Source organism: Dama dama, chromosome 7 (assembly GCF_033118175.1).
Source record: "Dama dama isolate Ldn47 chromosome 7, ASM3311817v1, whole genome shotgun sequence".
Taxonomy (NCBI): Eukaryota; Metazoa; Chordata; class Mammalia; order Artiodactyla; family Cervidae; genus Dama; species Dama dama.
Genome location: NC_083687.1, coordinates 50,411,269 through 50,434,916, shown reverse-complemented (window position 1 = coordinate 50,434,916; position 23,648 = coordinate 50,411,269). Strand labels below are relative to the sequence as shown.

General features: G+C 51.6%; 1 protein-coding gene across 1 annotated transcript in view; it reads right to left on the bottom strand.

Annotated features, from left to right (window-relative positions):
- F13A1 (coagulation factor XIII A chain) overlaps positions 1 to 23,648 on the bottom strand; it is a 140,726-nt gene that overhangs the window by 4,365 nt on the left and 112,713 nt on the right. Inside the window, exons 13-15 of the mRNA XM_061147685.1 lie at positions 18,773 to 19,060; positions 13,935 to 14,095; positions 2,405 to 2,541 (exon numbers count right to left, since the gene is read on the bottom strand). Of these exons, the coding sequence (XP_061003668.1) occupies positions 2,405 to 2,541; positions 13,935 to 14,095; positions 18,773 to 19,060 (586 nt within the window). The remainder of the gene's footprint in view (positions 1 to 2,404; positions 2,542 to 13,934; positions 14,096 to 18,772; positions 19,061 to 23,648) is intronic.

Genomic DNA, 23,648 nt, shown 5'->3' with positions numbered 1-23,648 from the left:
AAGTGATTACTGATGGAGCCTAAGGCAGAGTGTGAGTGGAACATTTGCCTTGCATCCACCATGTAAGGAATGGCCTCCTCCATCCTTTCCCCAATTCACCCCCCTTCACCCTTCCCCAGTGTCAGGTATTAACCATAAGCAATGCATCTGAACTTCCCAGGTGGCTCAGAAGGAAGAAAGAATCTGCCTGCCAACCTAGGAGACCCAGGAGACAGGGATTAGAGCCCTGGGTGGGGAAGATCCCCTGGAGGAGGGCTTGGCGACCCCCTCCAGTATTCTTGCCTGGAGAATCCCATGGAAGAGGAGCTTGGTGGGCCACAGTCGGTGGGGTTGCAAAGAGTCGGACACGAGTGAGCACAAAGATACACCTAGTGCACCTGGACATTCAACCTCTGAGCCGTGTGTCTCCCCAGAGGTGGGTCTGTGCTCGGTGCGGGGACTCGCCCTTTCCTCTAAAGCACAGGTTGCCTCCTTCCTTGCACTGGCTTGAGACCAAGGTGGGATTCTTGCACAGCCACGGCGTCAACGTGGCAGGGGGTTCTGGTACCCTCAGAGGAAGCTTGTGAGGTTACTGTTGGAGGAGGAAAAATTGGCTCCAGCAGGGGGCTGCTTTGAAGAAGAAACGTGTTTCACTTTGCCTGAGCGATTCTTGCATCTGAGTCGAGTGGGAAGGTGTGAGAACGGGTGAGCGAGACTGTCGTTTCTGACGAAAGTGGGGCACGCTCCTCTGACCTCTTCCGCTAGCTGGAGTTGATTTCTAATTTAATTCCCCCCCCCTTTTTTTTTTTTTGCAGTTTCCCTATTAGCATAAAAAGGTTGTTATATTTTGTGCTTGTGTTTTTTTTTTTATTAAAGCACTCAAACTATTTTCTCTGTTGTTCCTTGCATCTGCTGGCATCAGGCCCCTCTTAAATGCTCAGATGCAAAAGCTGTGAGTGCTGTGATTCAACAGAAATGCAGTCTTCAGGGTGGACATTGTCTTAAAGACGTCTCAGAGAGGGTGAAGGAGGGCCTTGCTCTTGTCTTACAGACTCAGAGTCCGCCACAAAGGGTGCTGGGGAAATTCCTAACATATCTGGGTCATAAGGCAGTTTCCACATACCTCCACCTCTTTCTCTGTGCCTTAGAAGGTCACCCCACAGGAAATATGCTGGATTGACTGATGCTGACGGGGACTTATTTGCGGTAGAAATGAAAGTAATAAACCTCCAAGATTGGGATTCATTCTGGGCGTCACCCTTTAAGAGGAGCACTGACAGATTGGAGGATGTGGGCGAGGGCGAGAGCTGAAACCACATTAGGGGTGAGGGGAATGAAGTCGGGGAGGAATAGGGAAGACGCGGGATGATCAGACAGCGGTGTGCAGACATTTGCAAGCCATTAGGTGGGAGACAAATGCACTTTCTTCTCTGTGCAGCCCAGGTGACAGACTTAGGCCCACTGGGGGGGCTGAAAGGTAGAATTGCTTTCCAGCCCCTAGGACTACCTGACCATGGAATGGGCTGTCCTGTCCGTGACACTCTTTGTCACTAGAAGTCACAGAAGCTGAGAACTGTAGGCACAGTCTGATGGTGCGAGGTGTGCCAAAAGCAGACCTTCAAGCAACGGGCCTGGGGTGCTTGTTGGTCCCCTAAATAGGAAACCAAGTCTAGAACTCTCTGCCGTTGTGCAGTCGATAAGTCGTGTCTCTTTGTGACCTCATGGACTGCTGCAGGCCAGGCTCCTCTGTCCTCCACTCTCTCCTGGAGTCTGCTCAGATTCATGTCCATTGAGTTGGTGATGCTATCTAATCATCTCATCCTCTGCTGCCCCCTTCTCTTTTTGTCTTCAGTCTTTCCCAGCATCAGGGTCTTTCCCGGCATCAGAACTCCCTAGGGTCACCTTTTTTTCTACTGAAAGCAGCAGTTCTAGAGAGTGCTTGGATTGGTAAGATCTTGGAGTAGGGTTGGAAAGAAAGGACTCCTGCCAGGGTCCTCACTCAAGACACCTGACTCATAGTGGGTACTCTGTAAAGACGAGAAGAATGAATACATGGGGAGGCAGTTTGCGAAACTCTTGACTTTGGGGATCTGGAATCAGCCAGCCTACCCCTGGGTGCAGGCTTACTTCTACACCCTGCACAGCTTGGGACAGACCAGTCAGTCTCTCAAAGCTTCAGATTCCTCCACTGCCGAGGGGAGCTAATAATAGCACCTATCTCATTAGAGTGGTTTTAAGAATTGAATGATGGAAGTGCTGGTCAAACCAACCCCGTTTTTACCCCAAGCCCCACAGACTTGTAAATAAGGAGGTAACAATTTCTCAGACATGTTCACTGGGGGTTAGATGTGAGTTGGGAAAAGATGGAGAGAGATAGAACTTCCCACAATCCTACCCCACGTCCCCACCTCCCCTCAGTGCTCACCGGAACATCTTCCTCAAGGGTTTTGTCACTCCGGGACCATCCAGGCGGATCCAGACATTGCGCAGCGTTTCGTTTAAAGGATTGGTGAACTCAACCGTCACCACCATGTCAGAACCCACGACCTGAGCACCACGGACCTGAGGAGTGAGTTGGAGGAGAAAGAAGTGTGTTAGCCACACACAAAGCCTCTTTCTGCACCCTTATATCTTTACCCATTGTTGCTTTTCCTTCTGTTTTACAGCGTGGCCATTTTTTGGCAAAGGAACCAATGTGATGAGGATATTGCTTTGACTGGGGGATACTTGTTGAGAGAAAGACGGAAAATTGCTAATTAGAATCACAGGCTTTTCCTCATTATGAAAACCACCCTAATTAGAGTTCAGGTTAACAACCTCGGCCACTGGCTGTTCCCAGCAGCAGGAGATGGAAGTGCACTCGGGGCAGCAACAGCTTTCCGTGGCCAGGGTGGACGGGTGGACTCTGCTCCTGGAAAGGGCTCAGGTCTCCTGCCAGGACGGGAGGGATCCCTGAGTTCAAGAGGAAGAAAACGCTCCTGGAGGTACTTGAGAAAGAAATACATCCAAGGAGGGAGTCCTCACCATTGAAGAAGAGGAATCTGAATGCTAAAATAGGCAAAAAGAGACTTTTCCTCTGCAGTCTGGACATCTGAGGCTGGGAGGATGAAGGCTGTTTGGGGTGAGTTTGTGTATCACAAGCCTCAGATGTACTGGTTGTGTTCCAGACATGTACGCGCTGCTATATTCAAAATGAATAACCAGCAAGGACCTGCTGGACAGCACAGGGAACTCTGCTCAATGCTATGTGGCGGCCGGGGTGGGAGGGGAGTTTGGGGAAATATGGATCCATGTACGTGTACGGCTGAGAGTCCCTGCACTATTCACCTGAAAGTCTCACAACATTGTTAACTGGCTACATGTCAATACAAAATAAAAAGCTTAAAAAAAAGAAGCACTGGGTATGTGGCAAAGCGGCCAGAGTACAACGACGGCTTCAAGCCTTCCTAGCTGTGAGGTCTTGGGTGACCTTCTCAACCTTTCTGAGACTCAGTTTTCTGAAACAAGATGGACGTTCCCATGGGGTAATCTATGTAAAATGCTATTATTAGGGTTGTTGTTGGTATTGTTTTAGCTCTTAGGCTGTGTTCACCATGTATAATACTGCACACTTGGGACTATCTGCCTTCTCAGCACTGACATCATGTGATAGAAAACGGCTAGGGAGCTGCAGCATTTGTTGGTTTAGGGGCTTGGTAGGCCAAACGGATGGATCTCTGCAAACTCTAAATTACTTGGGAACAAGATATTAATAATAGTTCTTCCCTGCTAGGAAAGGACCAGGATGAGACAATACATATAAAGCAGCTAACACGATACATGGCTCAAGACATTACAGGCTCAATTCCATCATTTGGATTAGCAAAACTTGGGGTATTTTGCTTTATTCACTGTGTTTTAGCCCACTTTCAACCCCGGTATCTAGCTGGTGTCCAGTAAACATGTGCTACATTAGATCGACTGCTTAAAAAGGAAATTTACTGGTTGCTTGAGTTTTCCATGTAGCAACCCAGCCATTACACTACATTATTTCTTTAAGCAGCGCACAACACAGGAAAAGTCAAATGGAAATGAGCCTGGCTAGAAAAGAGGGAAAAAGGAGGGACTTTGCCCAAAGGAGAAGATTCACCCTTATCGACTCTAGTGAGTAGTAATAGTGAAAGTATTAGTCACTCAGTCATGCACGACTCTTCTGTGACCCCGTGGACTGTAGCCCGCCAGGCTCCTCTGTCCATGGAATTCTCAGGCAAGAATCCTGGAGTGGGTTGCCATTCCTTTCTCCAGGGGATCTTCCCAACCCAGGGATTGAACCTGGGAGACTCTAGAGTGAAGGGTAAAACCTTATGACTTTACTCTTTAAGACACATTGATAACTAAAAAATAATCTAAAAGAAAAATGAAAATTGCAGCCAATTCTCCATGGTTATTACTTTCAAATCTCCACCCCTTAAGGTGGGATGGGTGGAGAGCTGGAAAGAGGAGTCAGGGGTGGAGCAGGCGTGGATGACGGTGGTGACGACAGCAGGTGGTGTCACCTACGAAGCATGGATTGTGTGCCAAGCAGCGTGTCCTCACCTGGCACGCACAGCAGGATGCAAAGCTGGCTGAATCTCGGGATACTGAACCTGTGGATATGGATTTTGGTCCCTGCAGGAGTCCTGGAGCCAATCCCCATGGATACACAAGGGATGGATGTATAAAAGTGCATTATTGGAATACTTTACATAGAATCTTTGGTTTAATTCTCAAGTTCATCCAACATATTTTTCCTAAGAAAAAAAAAAATCTCAGAACACTTTTTGGTTTCTAAAAATAGAGGATAAAGATAACATTTACAAAAGCTGTCTAAATTGAAGAAAGTAGAACTGCTTCAGAGACACTACTGGCGAAAGCATTTGCTATGATCACTTTGATTTTGGAGGAAAAATATTTTGGAGCCATCTGCTTTCTTCATGGCATGCTATTGTAATTATAGGGACAACCCCTTAGAAAAAAGCTGATAGCAGCTACTGACCTTTCCTTCTGCAGACAAACACAGTGACAAATGCAGGGTGCATACACACCCTGCATGTGGTTTCAGGGGGTTCATTACAGGCCAGGACGTCTATCCATGGCCCTCAGGGGCCTGGTGGTCTCCAGGTTAAGGATCCTTTACATACGGGTAGGCTAGCTCTACAGGAAGATTCTTCGGCTGTGGAAAGTGGGTCACAGGTGACTGATGGCAGAGATAGGGGGATTTAGTATTTGAAAGACTGGCCCAGTGTTTGGGCCTTCGGAGACGGGCTGCAGGTCTGAGTATGATTAGAATGTGAAGTCTTCTCAGATAATTTCATGTATCATGCCTAATCAGTTTGCTCCCAGATGTGGTCTCTGTTATAAGCTGCTAGAGAGGTACATAAATAAGTACTTCTCAGCCTTCCCTGATAAGGGAGCAGGGAGCAGGCTGAGATGAGAGGAGGGGCCCTTCTCAGATCGTAGAGTGTTCCTTCTGCAAATTAACAAAGATTCAGCGTCCCTTTTCTGACATTTGTCTCCTGCCCCTGGAATTTAAACGTCCTTGGCCTGACTGCTGAGAAGACAATGAAATTTAGAAACTCAAACCAAACCGAACATAAAAACCCAACATTCAACATCACCGTCTTCTGCTTAGGCAATATCTCCCCCTCCTTTTGAGGAAAATGGAGAACAAACATAAGATTTTCACAGTATGTGTTGGTTTACACGATGTGCCATGCAGTGTATATTCACTATAGAGACGCCCAGTCATCACTTGGACCAAGGGACAGGATGAAACATACGTCATCCTCAGTGACATCAAATACTTCTGCACTCCGATTTTTCCAATATTCCATTTAAAGTATTTCTGTTTTTTTATGTTGACATAAGAGATGATACTTTTTCAAGTTAAACACCATTCACTAATATTGACATTCTGAGTTCATGTTTGTTTTTTTTCATGATAAAGATCAATATTCTGATTCTTTGGTAAATAAGAAAGTTACTAACACACACACACACACACTTTTGGGAAAGAACTACTTTTTAGGAAATCACAAGATCTCTTCCATGGAGTATATGCTTTGCAATATATATATAGCTATATTCAAAATCAAAACTGAAATGAAGGAAAAAGTTTGACAAAGAATGAACTTAGTGGTTAATATAATTCACATGATTTATTAGTTCACCTCACAGTCCTTATTTCAAGTGCTGCCAGTCATGTATTCCATGACTTATTACTGGAAAATGAACTTTTTCCTCCTCCTCCTACGAGCAGCATTATCACTGCTGGTAGTAAGCAGGTGCTTGTTTGTGAATCACACTCACCACCACCACCACGGTTGTTTCTCTCTAGCCCAGCTGAATTGGCATAGACTAAATAATGCAAATGGTTTTACAACAGGTAGCCATGGTTCCAAGACTGTCCAGGATGGTATCTGCCAGCCCCATGGGGCTATTTAAATAAATTTAAATTAAATTAAGTAAAAACTCAGTTCCTCACTTGTCCTAGCTGCAGTTCAAGTCCCCAACATCTACATGTGCCCAGTGGCTCTCGTACTGAACAGTGTATATTCAGGGTATTCCGGTAATTAAGGAACATCCTACTGGGCTTCCCTTGTAGCTCAGTTGGTAAAGAATCCGCCTACAATGCAGGAGACCTGGGTTCGATTCCTGGGTTGGGAAGATCTCCTGGAGAAGGAAATGGAAACTCACTCCGGTGTTCTTGCCTGGAGAATCCCATGGACTGTAGCCTGCCAGGCTCCTGTGCCCTTGGGATTGCAAGTCGGACATGACTTAGCGACTAAACCACCACCTCCTCCTGGACAATGCTGATGTAAGGGATTTACTTGCATTGACTCATTTAATCCTCACAGCCCTATGAAGTGGATGCTCGGAGAATTCACTTTACGGATGAGCAAAGTGAGGCGCAGAGAAGTGAAGCGACCTGTCCAGTTCACACCGCAAGTGGGGGAAGGGAGACCGCAGGCGGTCTGGTGCCAGAGTCCCTGCCTTGCGCCCTCTGCACCGACTCTGACCAGTGACGACCATGACAGCGACTCACGTCACGTGCATCGTCACACGGTGATGCAGGCGCCCTGCTCACCATTTCAGCCACTTTATCTTGGCTGATCCTCTATGGACTTGGCGGTGGGCAGTAACATCATCCTCATTCTACTGACGTGAAACGAAAACGTCGAAGACAAACAAAATGCCCATGTTACAGACCCTGGACGTTGGCAGGATCCAGATAGGAATCTAGGTCTTTCTGACTCCAGGGCATTCATCTTTAAAAGCTGCACACCCTGTCATCTCTGACAGCAGAGAGGCAACAATAGTAACTTCCTTTTTCGCTGAAAGGAGTCTATTTCCTGAAACCCACTGAAGAGTCATTTGCAGTATTAGCTTGTGCCGTCACTGAACGACCAGTGGAGCTCGGTGATTACAACTTGATTCTGAACTAAATTTGAAAACATGTGTACAACTCAACTCCTTCTTTCTGACTTTATGGGGGAAGAATCGGATTTCAATGCCAGAGTCAAACGTGGCAAGGTAACCCCGGGGCTCTGACACAGCTGTCTTACTTGACGATAACAGTCTTCTCTAAGTGGGGTAAAGACAAGAGTTCTCATTTCAAAGAAGAACTAGTAGCTCAAGCGCAGCATGATCGTGTGACGAGGTAGACGGGATTGGCCATCCTCGATGTTCTACTTTGCCCATGTGTTTGTTTTTAAGAACAGAAAGCAGCAAGCAGGAACGCAGAGAGAACACATTTGAGGCTCCCCAGTTATCCACAGCTCTCTCCCCTTCCTTCTCGAACCTACGCCAAGAGGGAGGTGGAAAGGCGCGCCTCGGTGGGGCCCTCGGGGTGCGCGCTCCTGGCCGTGGGGTGCCGACTGCCTGAGCCTCCGGGACCGGCAGAGGATGGAGACAGACTCAGCTACCTGAACAGGTGAAGCCACGGCTGGTCTGGGCCCTCCCGGGTCCCAGAATATTGATCAGAATGTTGATCAATCAGAATATTGATCTGGGCTTCACCAGCTCGGAGCCCCTCAGGGTGGGCCCTCAGGCGGACTTTGATTTCTCTTGACAGGGGGTTCAGGGCAGTGTTGAGGAGACCCCTGCCGGGGATGAGAGGAGGACAGCAACCACGGTGAGCAAGCTGAGGGGAAGGCGGGCTGCCCTCAGCACCTGAAGGCCAGCGGCCGCTGCTGTGTGTCCTCAGGCCGGTCACTTGACCTCTCTGGGCGTCAGTGTCTTGTGAGGTTCCCGGGAGAATTCTGCGTGATACTGTGTGCGGCAGAGCATCCGAGACACGGCCTTTGTTGACTCCAAGCATTGTGGAGGTTCAAAGGGAGACTGCGCTGCCAGAGTGACCAGGAGAACTTTCTCATCCGCACGTTCCCCCGTGGGGAGTGACGTGGGTTTGGGTTCTTGGGGGCCGAAGCCGAGAAGCACACGGGAGAGAAGCCGGCAGCTCCCACCGGTGCCCTCCAAAGAGATGCGGGGAAGCCCACCCCGCCGCCCCGCCCTGCCACCCACTGCAGGGCCGTGGGTGCGGCAGGGCTGCGTCCTGGTGAGTGGGTTGCTACCGACAGAGTCTCGGAGAAACCGTGGGAGGCTGGGAGGGGAGATGGTTTAGGGTTTGGGGTTGGGAATAATTAGAGCTTAGAGTTTTGTTCTCTCTTTTTTTTTTTTTTTTTTGCCTCGATGGAAATTTCCAGGTATTTGAGTTCCCACAAGAACAAAGTGAAACCGCAGTTGAGTCTCACAATTTTCCTGGGGGCTGTCCAGCATCTGGGGGACACTTGTCAGTCCTCAGGGGGCTCCCCAGTTTGGATAAAGGTTATGAACTGGCATTTGGGGTGTCGGCCCCAGCAGCCACCATGGCCTCCAGGCCCACCTGGCTCTTCCCTGGTTACGATCGGGGCTTCCCGGAGCAGCGGCAGGAGGCGGGAGAGGAGGATGCTACAGGTGACCTCCGGTGAGTGGTGGGCCCCAGGGGGATCGCAGGGGTTCTTAAGGGAAAGCAAGAGAGCGTCTCGATTCAGGGGCCATCTGGGCGTGCAGCCAGCCCCCAGCTTCTGGGCTCCTCAGGAGACAGAGCCCCTCTCCCTGGCAAACGCCTTCCTCATTCACAGGAGGAAACGGGTTCCGCTGGGGCTTAAGGATGTTCTCAGCGGCTACAGGACGCTCCTACGAGATGGGCCCAAAGAGGCGGCGGACCCGGGCTGTTTCCAATGGCACTGGGAGGTTTCGGTTCCCAGATACTGAGAGGAGATCTTAGTAGGAGGTCTGAGACGTGAGACCGCCTCTCCTCGCCCACCCCACTCCCCAGGTCTCCTCCAGGCTCTTCGGGACGGGCCTCCCTCTCAGGAGGGCCCCACAGGGAACAGCGCTCACGCTCAACACCCAGGGCTCGGTCCGATGCCGCCGGGCGAGCGTCACCTTCCCTCTAGGCCCGTGGGCCCTGCTGCCTGGAGCACTTCTCTGCGTGGGACCCCAGCACGGAGAGCATGGGGCGGGGAGGGAGCGACTCTCGCCGGCTGCCACCAGGTCCTGGGCCAGGCTGAGCTCTCAGAAATAGCACGCGTTCAGTCCCCAACAATGCTGTGTTTTATATACGATCGCGATTAATAATGGGGCTAGTATCATGATTGCTGTTCAGTCGCTCAGTCGTGTCTTACTCTTGGCGACTCCACGGACTGCAGCATGCCAGGCTCCTCTGTCCTTTACTGTCTCCTGGATTTGCTGAAGTTCAGGTCCGTTGAGTCAGTGAAGCCACAATTATGAGTGTGGTGTTCACTTTGCAAATGACTGGGCAGGGAAATTCAGAGAGAGAAGATGTATGAGAGAGAAAGAGAGAGAGAAAGAGAGAGACAGGGAGAAGAGGAGAAGGCGAGGACAGGGAACTTGGTGGCTCGTGAGTGATGGAAGCTGACGGATGCTGGTCTCCATCTGTGAAGGAATGACCAGCCGCTTAGTCATGCCCGACTCTTTGCGATCCCATGGACTGTAGCCTGCCAAGCTCCTCTGTCCATGGGATTTCCCAGGCAAGCCTACTGGAGTGGGTTGCCATTTCCTCCTCCAGGGGGTCTTCCTGACCCAGGGGTCAAACCTATGTCTCCTACTTTGGCAGGTGGGTTCTTTACCACTGGCCACCCCACTGTGAACTTACCGTGACAGAGGTACCATGTTCAGCTCTTTGTGAGAATTATCTCCATCATCCCTCCCAGCAGCCTACAAGGTCAGCAATATTACTGGGCCATTCTGTATCTGAGGTGTTGAGGACATGACCCAAAGCTGTCCAGGTAGGCGGATGAGCCCAGGGGGTCCGGCCATCCAAGCCCCTGTGCTCTGGGCTTCTCTACAAAAAGTGTTCTTGCTCTGGTTGACCTGGGTGAGGACACGAACCCTGGGACCCTTCTCTGCTCTCTGAGACTGGGGGGAAGCCCCCGGCACAGTGCTCCAGGTCCCACACCACGACTCCACCCTGCAGGCCAGCCGGATTCCTTGTGTTGCCCCCTCCTCTTCCCCAAACAGCCCTTCATTAACCATCAAAATCATCAGGGCTTCCTTGGTGGCTCAGCTGGTGAAGAATCTGCCTGCAATGCGGGAGACCTGAATTCGATCCCTGGGTTGGGAAGATCCCCTGGAGAAGGGGAAGGCTCTCCACTCCAGTGTTCTGGCCTGGGGAATTCCATGGGATGTATAGTCCATGGGGTCACAAAGAGTTGGACATAACTGAGCGACTTTCACTTCAACCATCAAAATGCTGAAGAATCTTTTCCTGACTTAAAGCCTCTTACAACAGTCAACACATGGGAAGGCAGAGAAAAATTCTACATCTGATTTTAATAAAATATAGTTTTCTCATCAAAATATTTTGATAGCCTCGGAAAAGAGATATGCGCTCATTAAAGTTTAATGACTGTCTCCCCTGCCGTTTTCCATATGAGGCTCACAGACTGTGACTCACGCATGGCGGGTGCAGGGAATATTTAACTGGGAGCACGATTTAACCCAGTTCCCACCTCTGTGGTCACGGGAGACATGCGAGACGTGGTCACACGCGAGACGGGGTTCTTAGGCAGCAAGGACGTGTCCACTGGCCTGAGTGCTTTGGTTGACTTGATGTGGATCCGGACAGGTGGGCCCCATCGTGGTCCAGGTTGGTCTCTATTTGCTCCAGAGAGGAGGGGGTGGGCAAGAAACAGCTGCAAACTCGCCCTCAGGCAGCTCCAGCCCCAAGGCTGAGCCGGGGTGCCCCGGAGACAGAGCTCTGGGCACAGGCTTCGAGAGAAAGGAGAAAGGCAAGATGCTCTGGGATCCCAGCCAGGCAGCCCATTTCTGCAGTCAGGGCCTCTCACGGCTCCGGGACACCCAGGAGCGCCTCTTCCCCTGCTCCCACTGAGCTCATCCTCGGGGCTGAGGCAGTCAGTGAGGTTAGTGGTTAGGGGACCGTGTACGTGATCACGCTCCTGCCTCCTTTCCTGAGCACACCTGAACGGAGGCCAGGCTTGCTTTCTCTCTCCTGCTTGAGTCCAGCCAAGCGGCCCTGTTGTTGCCGTTCAGTCACTCAGCTGTGTCCGACTCTTTGCGACGCCATGGACTGTAGCCCTCCAGGCTCCTCTGTCCGTGGGATTCTCCAGGCAAGAGTACTGGAATGGGTTGCCATGCCCTCCTCCAGGGGATCTTCCCGACCCAGGGATTGAACCTGTATCTCCTGCATTGGCAGGTGGATTCTTCACCACTGAGCCACCAGGGAAGTCCTACCTCTAAATAAATTTCCTCTAAGAACTGCATTCCTGATGTGCTTATAGAGATAAAAGACAAAGCAAAAATAAGAACAAGCCCCCCTGCAGCTCTTGGCCAAGTATACTGTCCCCGCCTAGATCACTTGAGCTGGAGGAGAGGGGATTTATTTGGGTTCTGTCCCTGGGGAATTGAACAGCCGTCTAAATACACTCGGAAGATGACTCACCAATAATCCTTCAATTAATAATGTCTAAGAGATGAAAGCTATCAGTTTCCTTTATACGTCCAGTTTATTATCAGCAGGGCAATTAAATTCTGTTTTGTGCTGCGGTTTGAGCACTTCCCATCTGGGAAGTCTCTCTCCTGAGCCCTTCACGGGGACAAGCTGCCGGTGCCTAATTAGGTGAGCATGTGGGCATTGCCTCTGGTGGGCAAGGTTCAGAGGTGGAGTCCTGAACATCAGCGGAAAGGGAGGCCTCCCTGGCCCCTGGGAGGGGTCTGCAGGGGACCCCGTGGCTTCTGGGAGAGCTTGCCAGGAGGGGTGCGCCCCGTTCCTGGTGAGCAGGGCCCTGGTCACGGCAACCCTGAGTTCACTCTCTCAAGGGAGTGACGGCACCTCTGGAAGAACCCCAACACCACCCCCCCCATTTTGGATATTCTCTGCAGAGCCTGCAGCCCTCATTTCTGTTCTGTCTCTTAAGGCCTCTTGTGGGATGCTGCTGTGATGGGCCCAGAAGGGGCTGAGGTGAAAGAACCCAGGTGTCAGGATTCCAGCCTTTCTAGAAAAGGAGGGTCCAGGGTTCTCTGCCTCCAGTGGCCCAAGGTTTGGCCTGGTGGCACCCACTGTGGGATAGCCCTCGGATGGATTACCACGCACGGGGCCTGGACCCAGGCAAGGCTGCCATTCTGAGCACTGCACAACAGGGACCAGCTCTACAAGTGACTCACAGCCCGAATTCGTAAGACACGGGGCTTCATTGCCCCTCCCCAGGCACTGCCAGCCCCTCCCCGCCCGCCCCCTCTAGAGGCTTTAAAATCCGGGTGACTCTAAGCCTGTGATTATCCACCACGTCAGAGGAATGTACCTGGATTTGTGCTCATCACGCTTAATCGCTCAGGAAGGTCTGCAAGCCCTGGACAAGGCTGACACGAGATGTCACGCCCAAGGACCCCTGCTGGAGGCCCGGGCGTCCGCTCCCAGGGCGGGACGGGTCTCTGGGATGGGGGTGCTGAAGCTGCTGACGCTCCTGAGAGGTGGGAACAAGCAGGCTGCCATATTTGTTTCTCCTCCCACCTGTGCCCAGCACCCCTCTGCCAAGTGCCTTTAAGTCATCTGGGCAGAGGTTTCTGCTGAGACAGACGTTAAATGGGGAAAATGGAGAGGCAGTGTTACAGCTACCGGTTAGGACTTCCCTGGCGGTCCAGTGGTTGAGACTCTGCACTTCCAATGCAGGAGCTGTGGGCTTGAACTAGGATCCCACATGCCATGTGGCAAGGCCAAAACCATACATAAATAAAATAAATAAAAATAAAAGAAGGGACTAAGAGCTAAATAAAAAATTATTTTAAAAAAATGAACTACTAGCCAAACAGGCAATATGTGGAAAAGTCAGAAGAGTGGTTGTCCTGGTGATGGGGGACAGAGTAATTGACTGGAAAAGACATGAGGGAACTTCTAGGGAGCTGTATGTTGACATCCTCTGTGTCTACCTGTGGCCGGTGGTTGCCGGGTGTATCACACATGAGAAGTCATGGTCGTCAGGCTAACGTCTTGGTCTCTGCATTCTACCATACACAGTGAGCACTCCACGGACAGCCGGACAGGTGGGAGGGGACCCAGGCGGCTGCCGTCTGAGGCCACGCCAGACCCACTTGATTCTGGAGACACTGAGTTCTCTCTGTACCCTTTACACATCTCCATCTTCCTCCACAAGTGTGTTTATACCCACAGGTTATATTTATATCTGCAGCCACATCTATATATTTAAATCTGGAGAGGAGAGGAAAAGTGTTATATGTGCACATCTATTTATAGGGTGGTTCACTTCTTTCAAAGAACAGGAGGATCCTAGTTCCTTTTCTTTGCAGGGGGAGCAGGACTCAAGACACACATTCACACACACACATTCACAAGCACGAAGGCCGGGGGCTTCATCAGCAACCTCGCCTTTCTCCTTGGCTGAGAGACTATAACTGACCTTGATGATGACCTTGGGGACCGTCAGCGCGATGGACTTCTGCTTGGCCAGGACGTCCCTGGTCTCGTTGACTCGAGCCGTGACGAAGAAGTGCAGGAAGGCCTGCTCCAGCAGCTGGCCCATGTACTCGCCCGCGCCGATCAGCACCTCCTCTCTCTTGACTGGAGAGAAGAAACACAGACATGCCGAGTCGGAACCTGGGAGGAGATGCTCCCTGCTCCCCCGAGGGCCCCGTCTTCTCCCGGTTGGCACAGCCTCCACCAGGGGCGGGCGAGTGGAACAGTGAGTCCATCAGAGACAAGAAGCACTCCGGCTTCTGGGGTAAAGAACGTGCTGGAAATGGGACACTCAGTCAAGTCTTCCTAGAGAAAATGTGTCCCATTTTCCCAGCAGTGCTTTTGCTCTTGTGTTAATAAAACACAACATGACAGAGAGGTTTGACATCAAGGACCGGAAGGCTTTAGCTGCTGCTGCTTGGACCTGTGCACAAATAGCCCCGAGACAGCAGGTGGGGGCGGGGATGCCCACGGCCCGGTGTCCTCCTGAGATAAGACACGTCTCCGGGCAGCCACCGGCCGCGCCTCAGCACAGCTGCCGACTACTTGGACCGTTTCCTTGTTTCCTTGGCACCACGCTTTTTCTCCAATTCTTACTGTTCCAACCTGATTTGAGTTTTCTATTTAAGAGAAAGAAGCGGTTGAAACCCATTTCCCACCCCCTCTGCTATCTGCAACTTAAAAGACCTCTGTGCCAAACGCTTGTTTTCTCAAGTCACTGATGTGAGAGCGTGGGGACAAGCCGGGGGTTGGCATCTGCATCTGGACGGCGGGGAGCGTCCCGGCTCCCCTCTGCTCACCATCTGGGCCGAGGAGGGGGCTTCTGTCCTGCAGCTCTGACTGCCGCGGTGGGCTTCTGTCTGGCCGCCCTGCCCACTTCCTCTCACTCTCATTTTCCAGGGCGCAGGATTCCAGGGGGCAAAGGGCCACTCTCCTGCAGGCCGATCCCATGCCTGGGCAGAGGGGACGGGGGCTCACGCCTCCACCCACCCCCTGCACGGAGCTGAATGTCTCTGCCACGGCGCCCTGCTCAGTGCCTGCTTTTGGCCAGAGATCCCTCCTTCAGTGGAAGTTGTCCAAGGAAACAATTCCCAAAGCGGATAGTTAAGTGCAGAGTGTTACATGTGCATGTCTACATTATGGATACGTGTGCGTGTGTCTAGTATATATAGTGTGCATGTTCACGTTGGCCCCCCATTGTGAGCGGGTGAACTGGACCTGGGGCCAGAAGGCTGTGTGGGGTGAGCACCGATCGGGGCACAGGGAGACCTCCTGCCTTGCGGGCGCCCAGGCAATGGAGCGCCAGGCTGTGCCTACCAGCTGCTTCAAGGTCTCTGCACGGAGGGCTGGGCCCTGGGACCTCCCGGTCTTGGCTCACCTCGCGGTCACTGGGGGACATCTAAGACCCTACCCTGCTGGATCCTGCCCCAGACCAACTCAATCAGAATCTTGGAGGTTTGGGGTCTAGGCCTTGTTTGACAGTTTTGTAGCTGACCCTTATGTACAGTGGGCTGAGAAGCACTGCTCGACAACCAGGGGGCCCTCCACCCCCTGGAATCAGCCCTCTAAGAACCTCAGTTCAGCGGAAGGTTGGGCCCTCCCAACCCAGGTCCCAGCGGCTCTGCTAAGGCCTGCAGGCCTGCAGGAGCTCTGTGGCCTGGGAGCTGGTTGCAGATACAGGTTGTCAGCACTGCCCCCATCTAGGGAGTCCTAATCTATATTTGAATACAATGATGAGATGATGCATATTCAAGGCTGAAAGGCTCCTGAAGTCCCAGAGGGCGTTCTAGCAGGAGATGGGGTGGTGTTAGGGCAGACTTGAGTGGACTTGGATGGTCTCAGTTTTGAAACTGAAAGTCCTGTCCCCAGAACACGTGAAGTTCCTGGTGAAACGGGAAGGATGGTCATCCTGGACCAGTGGTTGTCAATGGTGTGTGTATGGGGGGTGCGTTTTGCCCCCAGGGAATGTTTGATAATGACTGGAGACCTTTTAGGTTCTCACCGCTGGGAGGAGGATGCTGTTATCTCCTGGGTAGAGGCCAGGGGCTTAGCTGCTCATGTTCAGCGTCTGACTCTTTGCGACCCCACAGACTGTAGCCTGCCAGGCTCCTCTGTCCCTGGGATTTCCCAGGTGAGAACACTGGAGTAGGTTGTCATGCCCTTCTTTTGGGGATCTTCCTGACCCAGGGATCGAGCCTGTGTCTGCTGCATTGGCAGGTGGGTTCTTTACCATCTGAGCCACCAGGGAAGCCCATGTATGCTGCTAAACATCCTACCACGCACCCCACAGACCCCCAACAACAGTGAGGCCTGAAAGGGCCCAGTGCCTGGGCTGAGAGTCAGCCACGGCTACACAGAGTTATTAGAAGGTACTGGTCTGCCCTAGAGAAGCACTCAACAACTCAGCCTGCTTCCTGGAGCAGTCCCATCCTTCTGAGGGCCACCTGTTGAATCCATGAACTTGCCTTGACTTTGACCCTCGAATTCTGCCTTTTTGGGTGACACACACCTACTGCCTCCTTTGTGTCTGAGCATGGACTCTGCTTCCCCCACGGCTCCCAGAGCAGTGACTTGTCCAGAAGACTGAAACTCTGTCCCTCAATTGGAGACAATCTCAGATGAGCATATATGATCTGTTTCCACTCAGCCAGTTGGAGTCAGATGGGGCGGCAAAGTGAGAGGCCTTCAACATGCATTTTGCCTCTGGCAGCCTCCCGTAATAATAATAATAATAATAATAATAATGGACACCCTCTGGTATTCCTAGAAGGCCGTGTTTGACCACCGGGATGTCTAGGCTGCTGAGATGTGCCTGACAACTTTACAGAGACTGACTCTGCCTTGATCCTGTTGGCCTTGGGTCTCTTTATTCTCTAAGGTGGAATATCCTCTAAATCTTAGCACTGAAGAAGCTGGGCTGTGTTTCTGAGCCCCAGAGAACAGGCTCCTAAAATAACACATTATGTAAGTGCTGTGTTTTGCCACTGCACAAGGAATTGTTCTAGATAAAGCTTATTAAACGTGGCAAGAGAAAGAAGAATAGGTTTTCATTCTCTGAGTGGTGGAGCTGGGATCCTGCCAGTACCATTGATGGTGTCTGGGGAAAGCCAAGGGAGACACAGACAGGGGCTGCCTCGTCTCTTTTTCAAAAACGCAAAGAAAACTAAATATAGCCAAGTGGAAGGCATAGCACCCTTGCAGATACTGAAAGGTTTAAGTTATTCAAATCTTCCCAGCTGATTCTAGCTCACACATCTCCCTTAATCATCAATCTGGAAAACATGGCTCCTGTTTTACTTGGAAAACTTTCTCTGCAATAGACCCTCCAACAACAGACTGTACCCTGGCCTGCTTGATTGAGGTCTAGGATTCTGTGGCTTTTTGCAAATACGTAGCGATGTATTTTCAGTTGCAATGGGCAGCTTATTGCATGCAGTTAGTGCCACCTGCTTGCAGGGTGAAGCAAAAAACAGTCTCCGACTCCCTTCAAGTTATTCAGGACAAGCCTGGGGTGGGCTGAGTGGTGGGAGCTGCATTGACATTGAGTCGGGCTCCACGTCCTGGGGTGGATGACTGAGACGGCTAAGGTATCAGGCTGTTCTAGTCTGCTACTCAGGTGAGCTCATGCTTCTGCTGGTCAGGGAGAGGAGGGGAAGAAGACTGAGGTGGGACTCTAGTGGTCAGAGGAGGACGGGGTACAGGTCCTTGTCCAGGGGACTGAGGGGCCGCGGGACCCCAGAGAACAGGAACTAGCCCCCTTAGGGCCCAAGGATGCCTGGAGCTGGCTCCCCATCCCTACCTGAATGTCATGAGGCTTCCGGTACCCACTTTACTTCTGACCGCCATGTGTGGCCTTGAACACGTCAGCTCACCTTTTCTGGTCTCAGTTTCCCGAAGCGTGGACATATTGGAAGTTAGCACATACTGACAGCCTACCATTGGGAAACCTTCCATGTATATTATCTTGTTTAGTTTCCTCCACAGCTTCCTCTCATGTCACACACCCAACCGGTCAGCCAGTCCCGAGAGCTCGGCCTTCAGAACATGCCCAGACTGGACAGCTCTCAGCGCCTCGCTCACCCACTCACCGTCTCTCTCGGAACTATTGCAAGAGCATTGTAACTACTCCGAAAGCTCAGTTCCACGACCCCCATGGTCTGTTCTCAACACAGCAGCCAGAGTGGTCTTTCAAACCCAAGTCAGACCAGGGCACGATTCTGCTCAAAACCCTCTAGTGGCCCTGCAGGTCACTGGAATCAAAACCAACGTCCTCACAGAGTCCTCTAGGTTTTTACTGGGTCGGTACCCCCCATCCTCTTGACACCCTTGTTCCCGATCCTGGTCCCCTTGCTGCTTACGAACACATCACAGAGGCCCTGGGCTCGGGGCCTTCGCTCTTTTTTTTATTTTTCTGGCTGGAAAGCTCATTCTTTCCCTTCTGTTAGGTTTCTGTTAAATGCCACCCTGTCAGAGAGGTTTTCCCTGATCACCCCGCACCTCACCAGCACTTCTTGTCTTCCTTCCCCTGCCTCGTATTTTCCTATTCCACGCAGAACCACGTATATTCGCTTGTTTCACTGTTTTGTGTCCAGCCCCCATCTTTCCTCCAGGAGACCATCAACTCCAAGAGCAACTCTGCTGTGTCACCAGCACAGAATATTATCTGGACTCGTAGGCCCTAAACAAAGGTTTGTGTGTGTGTGAGGGGGTGAATCAACAACCTAGTGATGTGTGTGGTGTTCTTCCCACATCCTGGTGGGAGCAGACCCCTCGTCAACTTACAGGACAAGGGCTCCAGGGTCACGTCGAATGTCTTGCTCTTGAATTCCGCCTTGGAGACCCCGGTGTAGAAGCTGATGTTGCCGGAGAGATAGGCTGCGACCGTGTAGCGGGTGGAGCCGTTGTTCCGGAAGGTGATGACGACCTTGAGGTCTCTGCCCAGCACGGCGTTCTCCACTTCGAAGTTCATGTGGACGTCAGACCTCGATTTGAGGACGCCCTCTGTTTTGAGGGCCTTTTTCGCCCCATACATGAGGGCAGTTTCCAGGGCCAGCCTCTCTTCTTCTTGACCTAGGAGAGGTGCAGAGTTGAGGACAAAGGAACGCCAGCCACCCCAGAGAAAGTCACCCTAATGAACAGAGGGCTGCGGGGGCATGTGCTGGACTTGCTGGGTTGCCTCTGCAAGCCACCCGGCTTCCCTTTATGGGGATCTTCATCCTCCTATGTTATGAATTCTGCAAAATCAAGTTCCCAGAGAGTCAACCTGCCCGCGCTGCTGGGTTCGATCTATCTAAACAGGGATTGCTACAGAGCTTACTCTTACGGGCTGTTTTTCCATGGCCACTGTTTCAGGGCTCATCAGGCAGAGCTGACAAAACCTAACTCTCTCACACTGCGGAATCTATTTGCTCCCCTCCCAGATTCCTAGCCACGCCGCTGGAGGAGTTCCACCTTAGCTTTCACCGTCTGCAACCGTGAGTTTTCTCCCATGCGTGGGTCTGGCCGGCGAGACCCGTCTCCTCCTGTCTCCTTCCGCCTGGGCCTGTCTCACGTGCTCCCGCTGACCCGCCCCCCGGCCGATGCAGCCCCGCCCCGCTCTCCTTTCTCCGTTGTCACGTGCCTCCTGGGTGCAGAGGTCACGTTCCCCAAGCAGCAACCGGCCCTTACACTCAGCTCAGTGAGAACAGGCCTCCCCCGCAGAAGGCTCAGAGGTCCAGTCCCCACCGGGAGCACCATGCTGGGGTGTCTCCTGGGTGTCCACAGCATTCACTGGCCTGGCCAAGGTTCTGAGATGGAGCCCAACCCTGGGGAGGCTTGATTACTTTTATTTTAAGGCTATTTTTTAATGTGGACCCCTTTTAAAGTCTTTAGTGAATTTGTTACAATATTGCTTCTGTTTTATGTTTTGATTTTTAGCCTGGAAGCATGTGAGATCTCAGCTCCCCGACCAAGGATCCAACCCTCACCCCTGAACTGGAAGGCAAAGTCTTAACCCACTGGACCACCAGGGAAGTCTTGAGAATTCTTTACTTTCACACAAGGTTTCCCAAACTCATCTGACCCCGAACACATCTTTTTTGAGGGACACCTTTTGGTATCTGGTGGGGGAGTTTGAGACCTGGGTGCTGTTTTTAGGAAAATGTCTTAAGTAGGGTTTCCAAAGTGGTGGTGGTGGTAGAGATGGGAAGAAAGTGAGAGACGGAAGAATGAAAAAGTGGCTCTGTGCACATGGGCAGCCGAGAAGGTACAAGTCGGGGCTGAGAGCCTCTGCTGACGGCTCTAGGCTGGGCTGACCCTCCTCAGTAGTCTTCACTGTCTGACTTCCTCTGGATGTATCTCAGTGCATGTGTGAGACAGAGGCAAATTCTTTGGCTTGTAAAATCTCGTCTTGGGGCTTCCCTGCTGGCTCAGTGGATGAGAATTCACCTGCCAGTGGAGAAGACGTGAGTTCGATCCCTGAGTCGGGAGGATTCCACATGCTTTGGAGCAACGACGCCCGTGTGCCACAACTGCTGAATCCATGTGCCTAGAGCCTCCGCTTAGAACAAGAGAAGCCACGACTAAGAGAGGAGCCCCCGCTCTCTGCAACTAGAGAAAGCCTGTGCGCTGCAACGAAGATGCAGGAAATAAATAAATAATGTAAACTTTAAAAAACCCAAAAAACAAAAGCTAGTCCTGCCAGTGGCTAGCAAAAGAAGAATCACTTTGAAATAAAAATGCTGAGTTTTATAGTTACATTAATTCTTAAGCTGTTTTCTCCCACTTTACTTAACAATGAAATGCAACGGAGATGAAGAGGTCAATCAATGATGATAACAGTTATCATTAAGAGCTAACCCTGACAGGTAGCAGAGACAGCATTTTGCTAACAAAGATCTATATAGTCAAAGCTATGGTTTTTCCAGTAGTCATGTATGGATGTGAGAGCTGGGCCATGAAGAAGCTGAGCATTGAAGAATTGATGCTTTTGAACTGTGGTGTTGGAGAAGACTCTTGAGAGTCCCTTGGACTGCAAGGAGATCAAACCAGTCAATCCTAAAGGAAATCAACCCTGAATATTCACTGGAAGGACTGATGCTGAAGCTGAAGCTCCAACCCCTTGGCCACCTGATGGGAAGAGCTGACTCATTGGAAAAGACCCTGATGCTGGGAAAGATTGAAGGCGGGAGGAGAAGGGGACGACAGAGGATGAGATGGTTGGATGGCATCACCGACTCAATGGACATGAGTTTGAGCAAGCTCCGGGAGATGGTGAGGGACAGGGAGGTCTGCGTGCTGCAGTCCATGGGGTCACAAAGAGTTGGGCACGACTTAGTGGCTGAACAACAACAACTGTGACGAGTGTCATGGGAGGTGTACGGTTTGTACTGTCTCCTCTTCAGAACGACTCTGCAAAGCAGGCGCTATTACCACTGTCAGTTTCCTTGTGTGGCAGGGTTGGTAGGTGGTTTAGAGGTAGGACATGCATAAGAATGAGAAGCTTCCAGGACCTTTCAGAGACAGAGAAAATGCCAGCAGGTGTTGCCAGCCAAGTGAATGTCTATTTCTCTGTGTGTGTGCACGCTGGCAATTTCCCTGCTTGTCAAGACTGCAAGAATGAGCCAGAAACAACTGGTCCAGGACAAGCATTGGCTAGGGCACATGTTTACAATCGATAAGAGGGAGATAATTCTAAAGGGAAGCGGGGGGGGGGGGGGGTGGTGCTGTGACAAGCAAAGTGCAGTGAAATATTTTAGCAGAAAGCATCTGGCAAAGAGCTCCCCAAGACAGAGAGCATTAATGATTATCGCTTTGGACAGGCACCAAATATGCATTTAGGCAGAATGCAGGAGGCGGGCACCAGCAGTGGGAACATGGTCACGGGCAGAGAGGTCCCTCCACGGGGAAAGGCTGAGCTGACTGAGTGGGGGAGGGGCAGTGGAAGCTTCGGGCACCAGGAGGGACTTCACTGTGGGTCACAGATGGAGGAAGCTCTGGCTTCTCTCTGGGGACCAGCTCATCCCCGTGAGCAGCGAGGCGGGCTGGGGTTGCCAGGAAGCGCAGGCCCAGGTGAGAGGCAGGAACCGCAGGGCCGCCCCAGTTCGGCAGAACGCCTGCTCTCTGCAGTTCTGTTCTGGGCTCTGATGGCGCACACAATGCAGGGCCATGAATGGGGGGCTGAGAGAATGATCTAAAGCCAGATCACATTTCCTACAGCTCCTCTGTGGCTCAGAACCAAGGTCAAAACCACCTTCTCGGGACCTGGGTGTCATGAGAGTCCCCTTTATGTCTGACGAAGTCTCTTCTTGTCGCTTGGATCTTAGCTCAAATGTCAGCTTCTCATGGTGCCCCCCGACTTCCATGACCCTGGACCTCTCGTCTCTCACTAACATGACCTGGTCTTCTTTCCTTTTCCCAGTACTTGTCACTTTATGACATCCCCCGGGAGGAGGTAAGCTCCTCGTCCCCAGGACGTAGGACCCAGCCTGGCACAGAGGCTCTGGAGGACTGGGGTTTGGAGAAGCACTTTGCCTTTATCCAGAGATAAACTTGCTATCTTTGTGGCAGACAAGGAATAGTCCAGGGGCGGACATCGGATGTCCAGTGAGGCTCACCTGTGACGGTCCGCCTGAGCCGCCATTCCTTTGATCGTCTCACCTGGATGTGCCCCTGTGATGTCCAGGCACCGTGCTAGGCTCAGGTGAGGAACACAGGGGGATGAAGAGGGCTCACAACACACGTGTCATCACGGATGCTGGGTCAGACATTCGAGTGTGGTTTGGGGGTCACGGGGCAGAAACGTGACATCCCCGGGGGCAGGGGTGGCTTCTCAGAGGGGTTTTTCTCTCCCCAGCGAGAGCAAAGGCATGGAGGCAGGTGGGAGCCTGGCTTGCTGGAGGAACCTCAGGCAGCTCTCCTGCCTGCTGCTCTGGCCCCAGCTAGCAGAGGCTTGGCGAGCAATGGTTGGAATACTCTGGAGGCAACAGAAGATAGTGAGGGCTCTTAAGCAGCTACAGGCTGAGATTTATATTTTAAACATGTCGCTTTGGAGGCAATGACATAGACAGAGGAAAGGAGAGAGCAAGGAGAGAAGGTGGGGTTGGGAAACTATAGCAGACATCCAGCAGAAAACTGTCACAGCCCAAGCTAACAGTAGGCCAGGGCAGTGATAACAGAGTTACTTGTAATAGTGGAAACTGGCTTTTATTGGTCAGTTACTACGTATCAGGGATGATGCCAAAGGGCTTCCAAGCCCGACACCATTTGATTCTCAGAGAGTGGCCATGGAGATGGAGGGGAGGCGATGGATGCGAACTGTTTGAAGAGGACATTTAGGGGCTGTTCTGCTTGGCGGATTCTCAATGTGCTGAGTTTGGGTGGATCACGGTTCTCTTCTCTGGAGCAGGAAGTGTGGGAGAAACAGATCTGGGGTGGGGACGGAATGAGAGAAGGTGGCATTTGGGAAGGTTCGGCTTCAGGTTCCTATGGGACGTTTAGGTGAGTGCTGGGCTTAAAAGTAAGTCTAGGCTGGAGACAGACTTGGGAGAACCAGTATGTGTGTGCACGTTAACAGCAGCTAGAGGGCAGGAACGAAGACTAGAATGGAATGACATTCTGAGGGGGTGAAGAAAGGGGAGCTCTGAGTTGCAGAAAAAGATAGAAAAAAGAGGTAGATTGA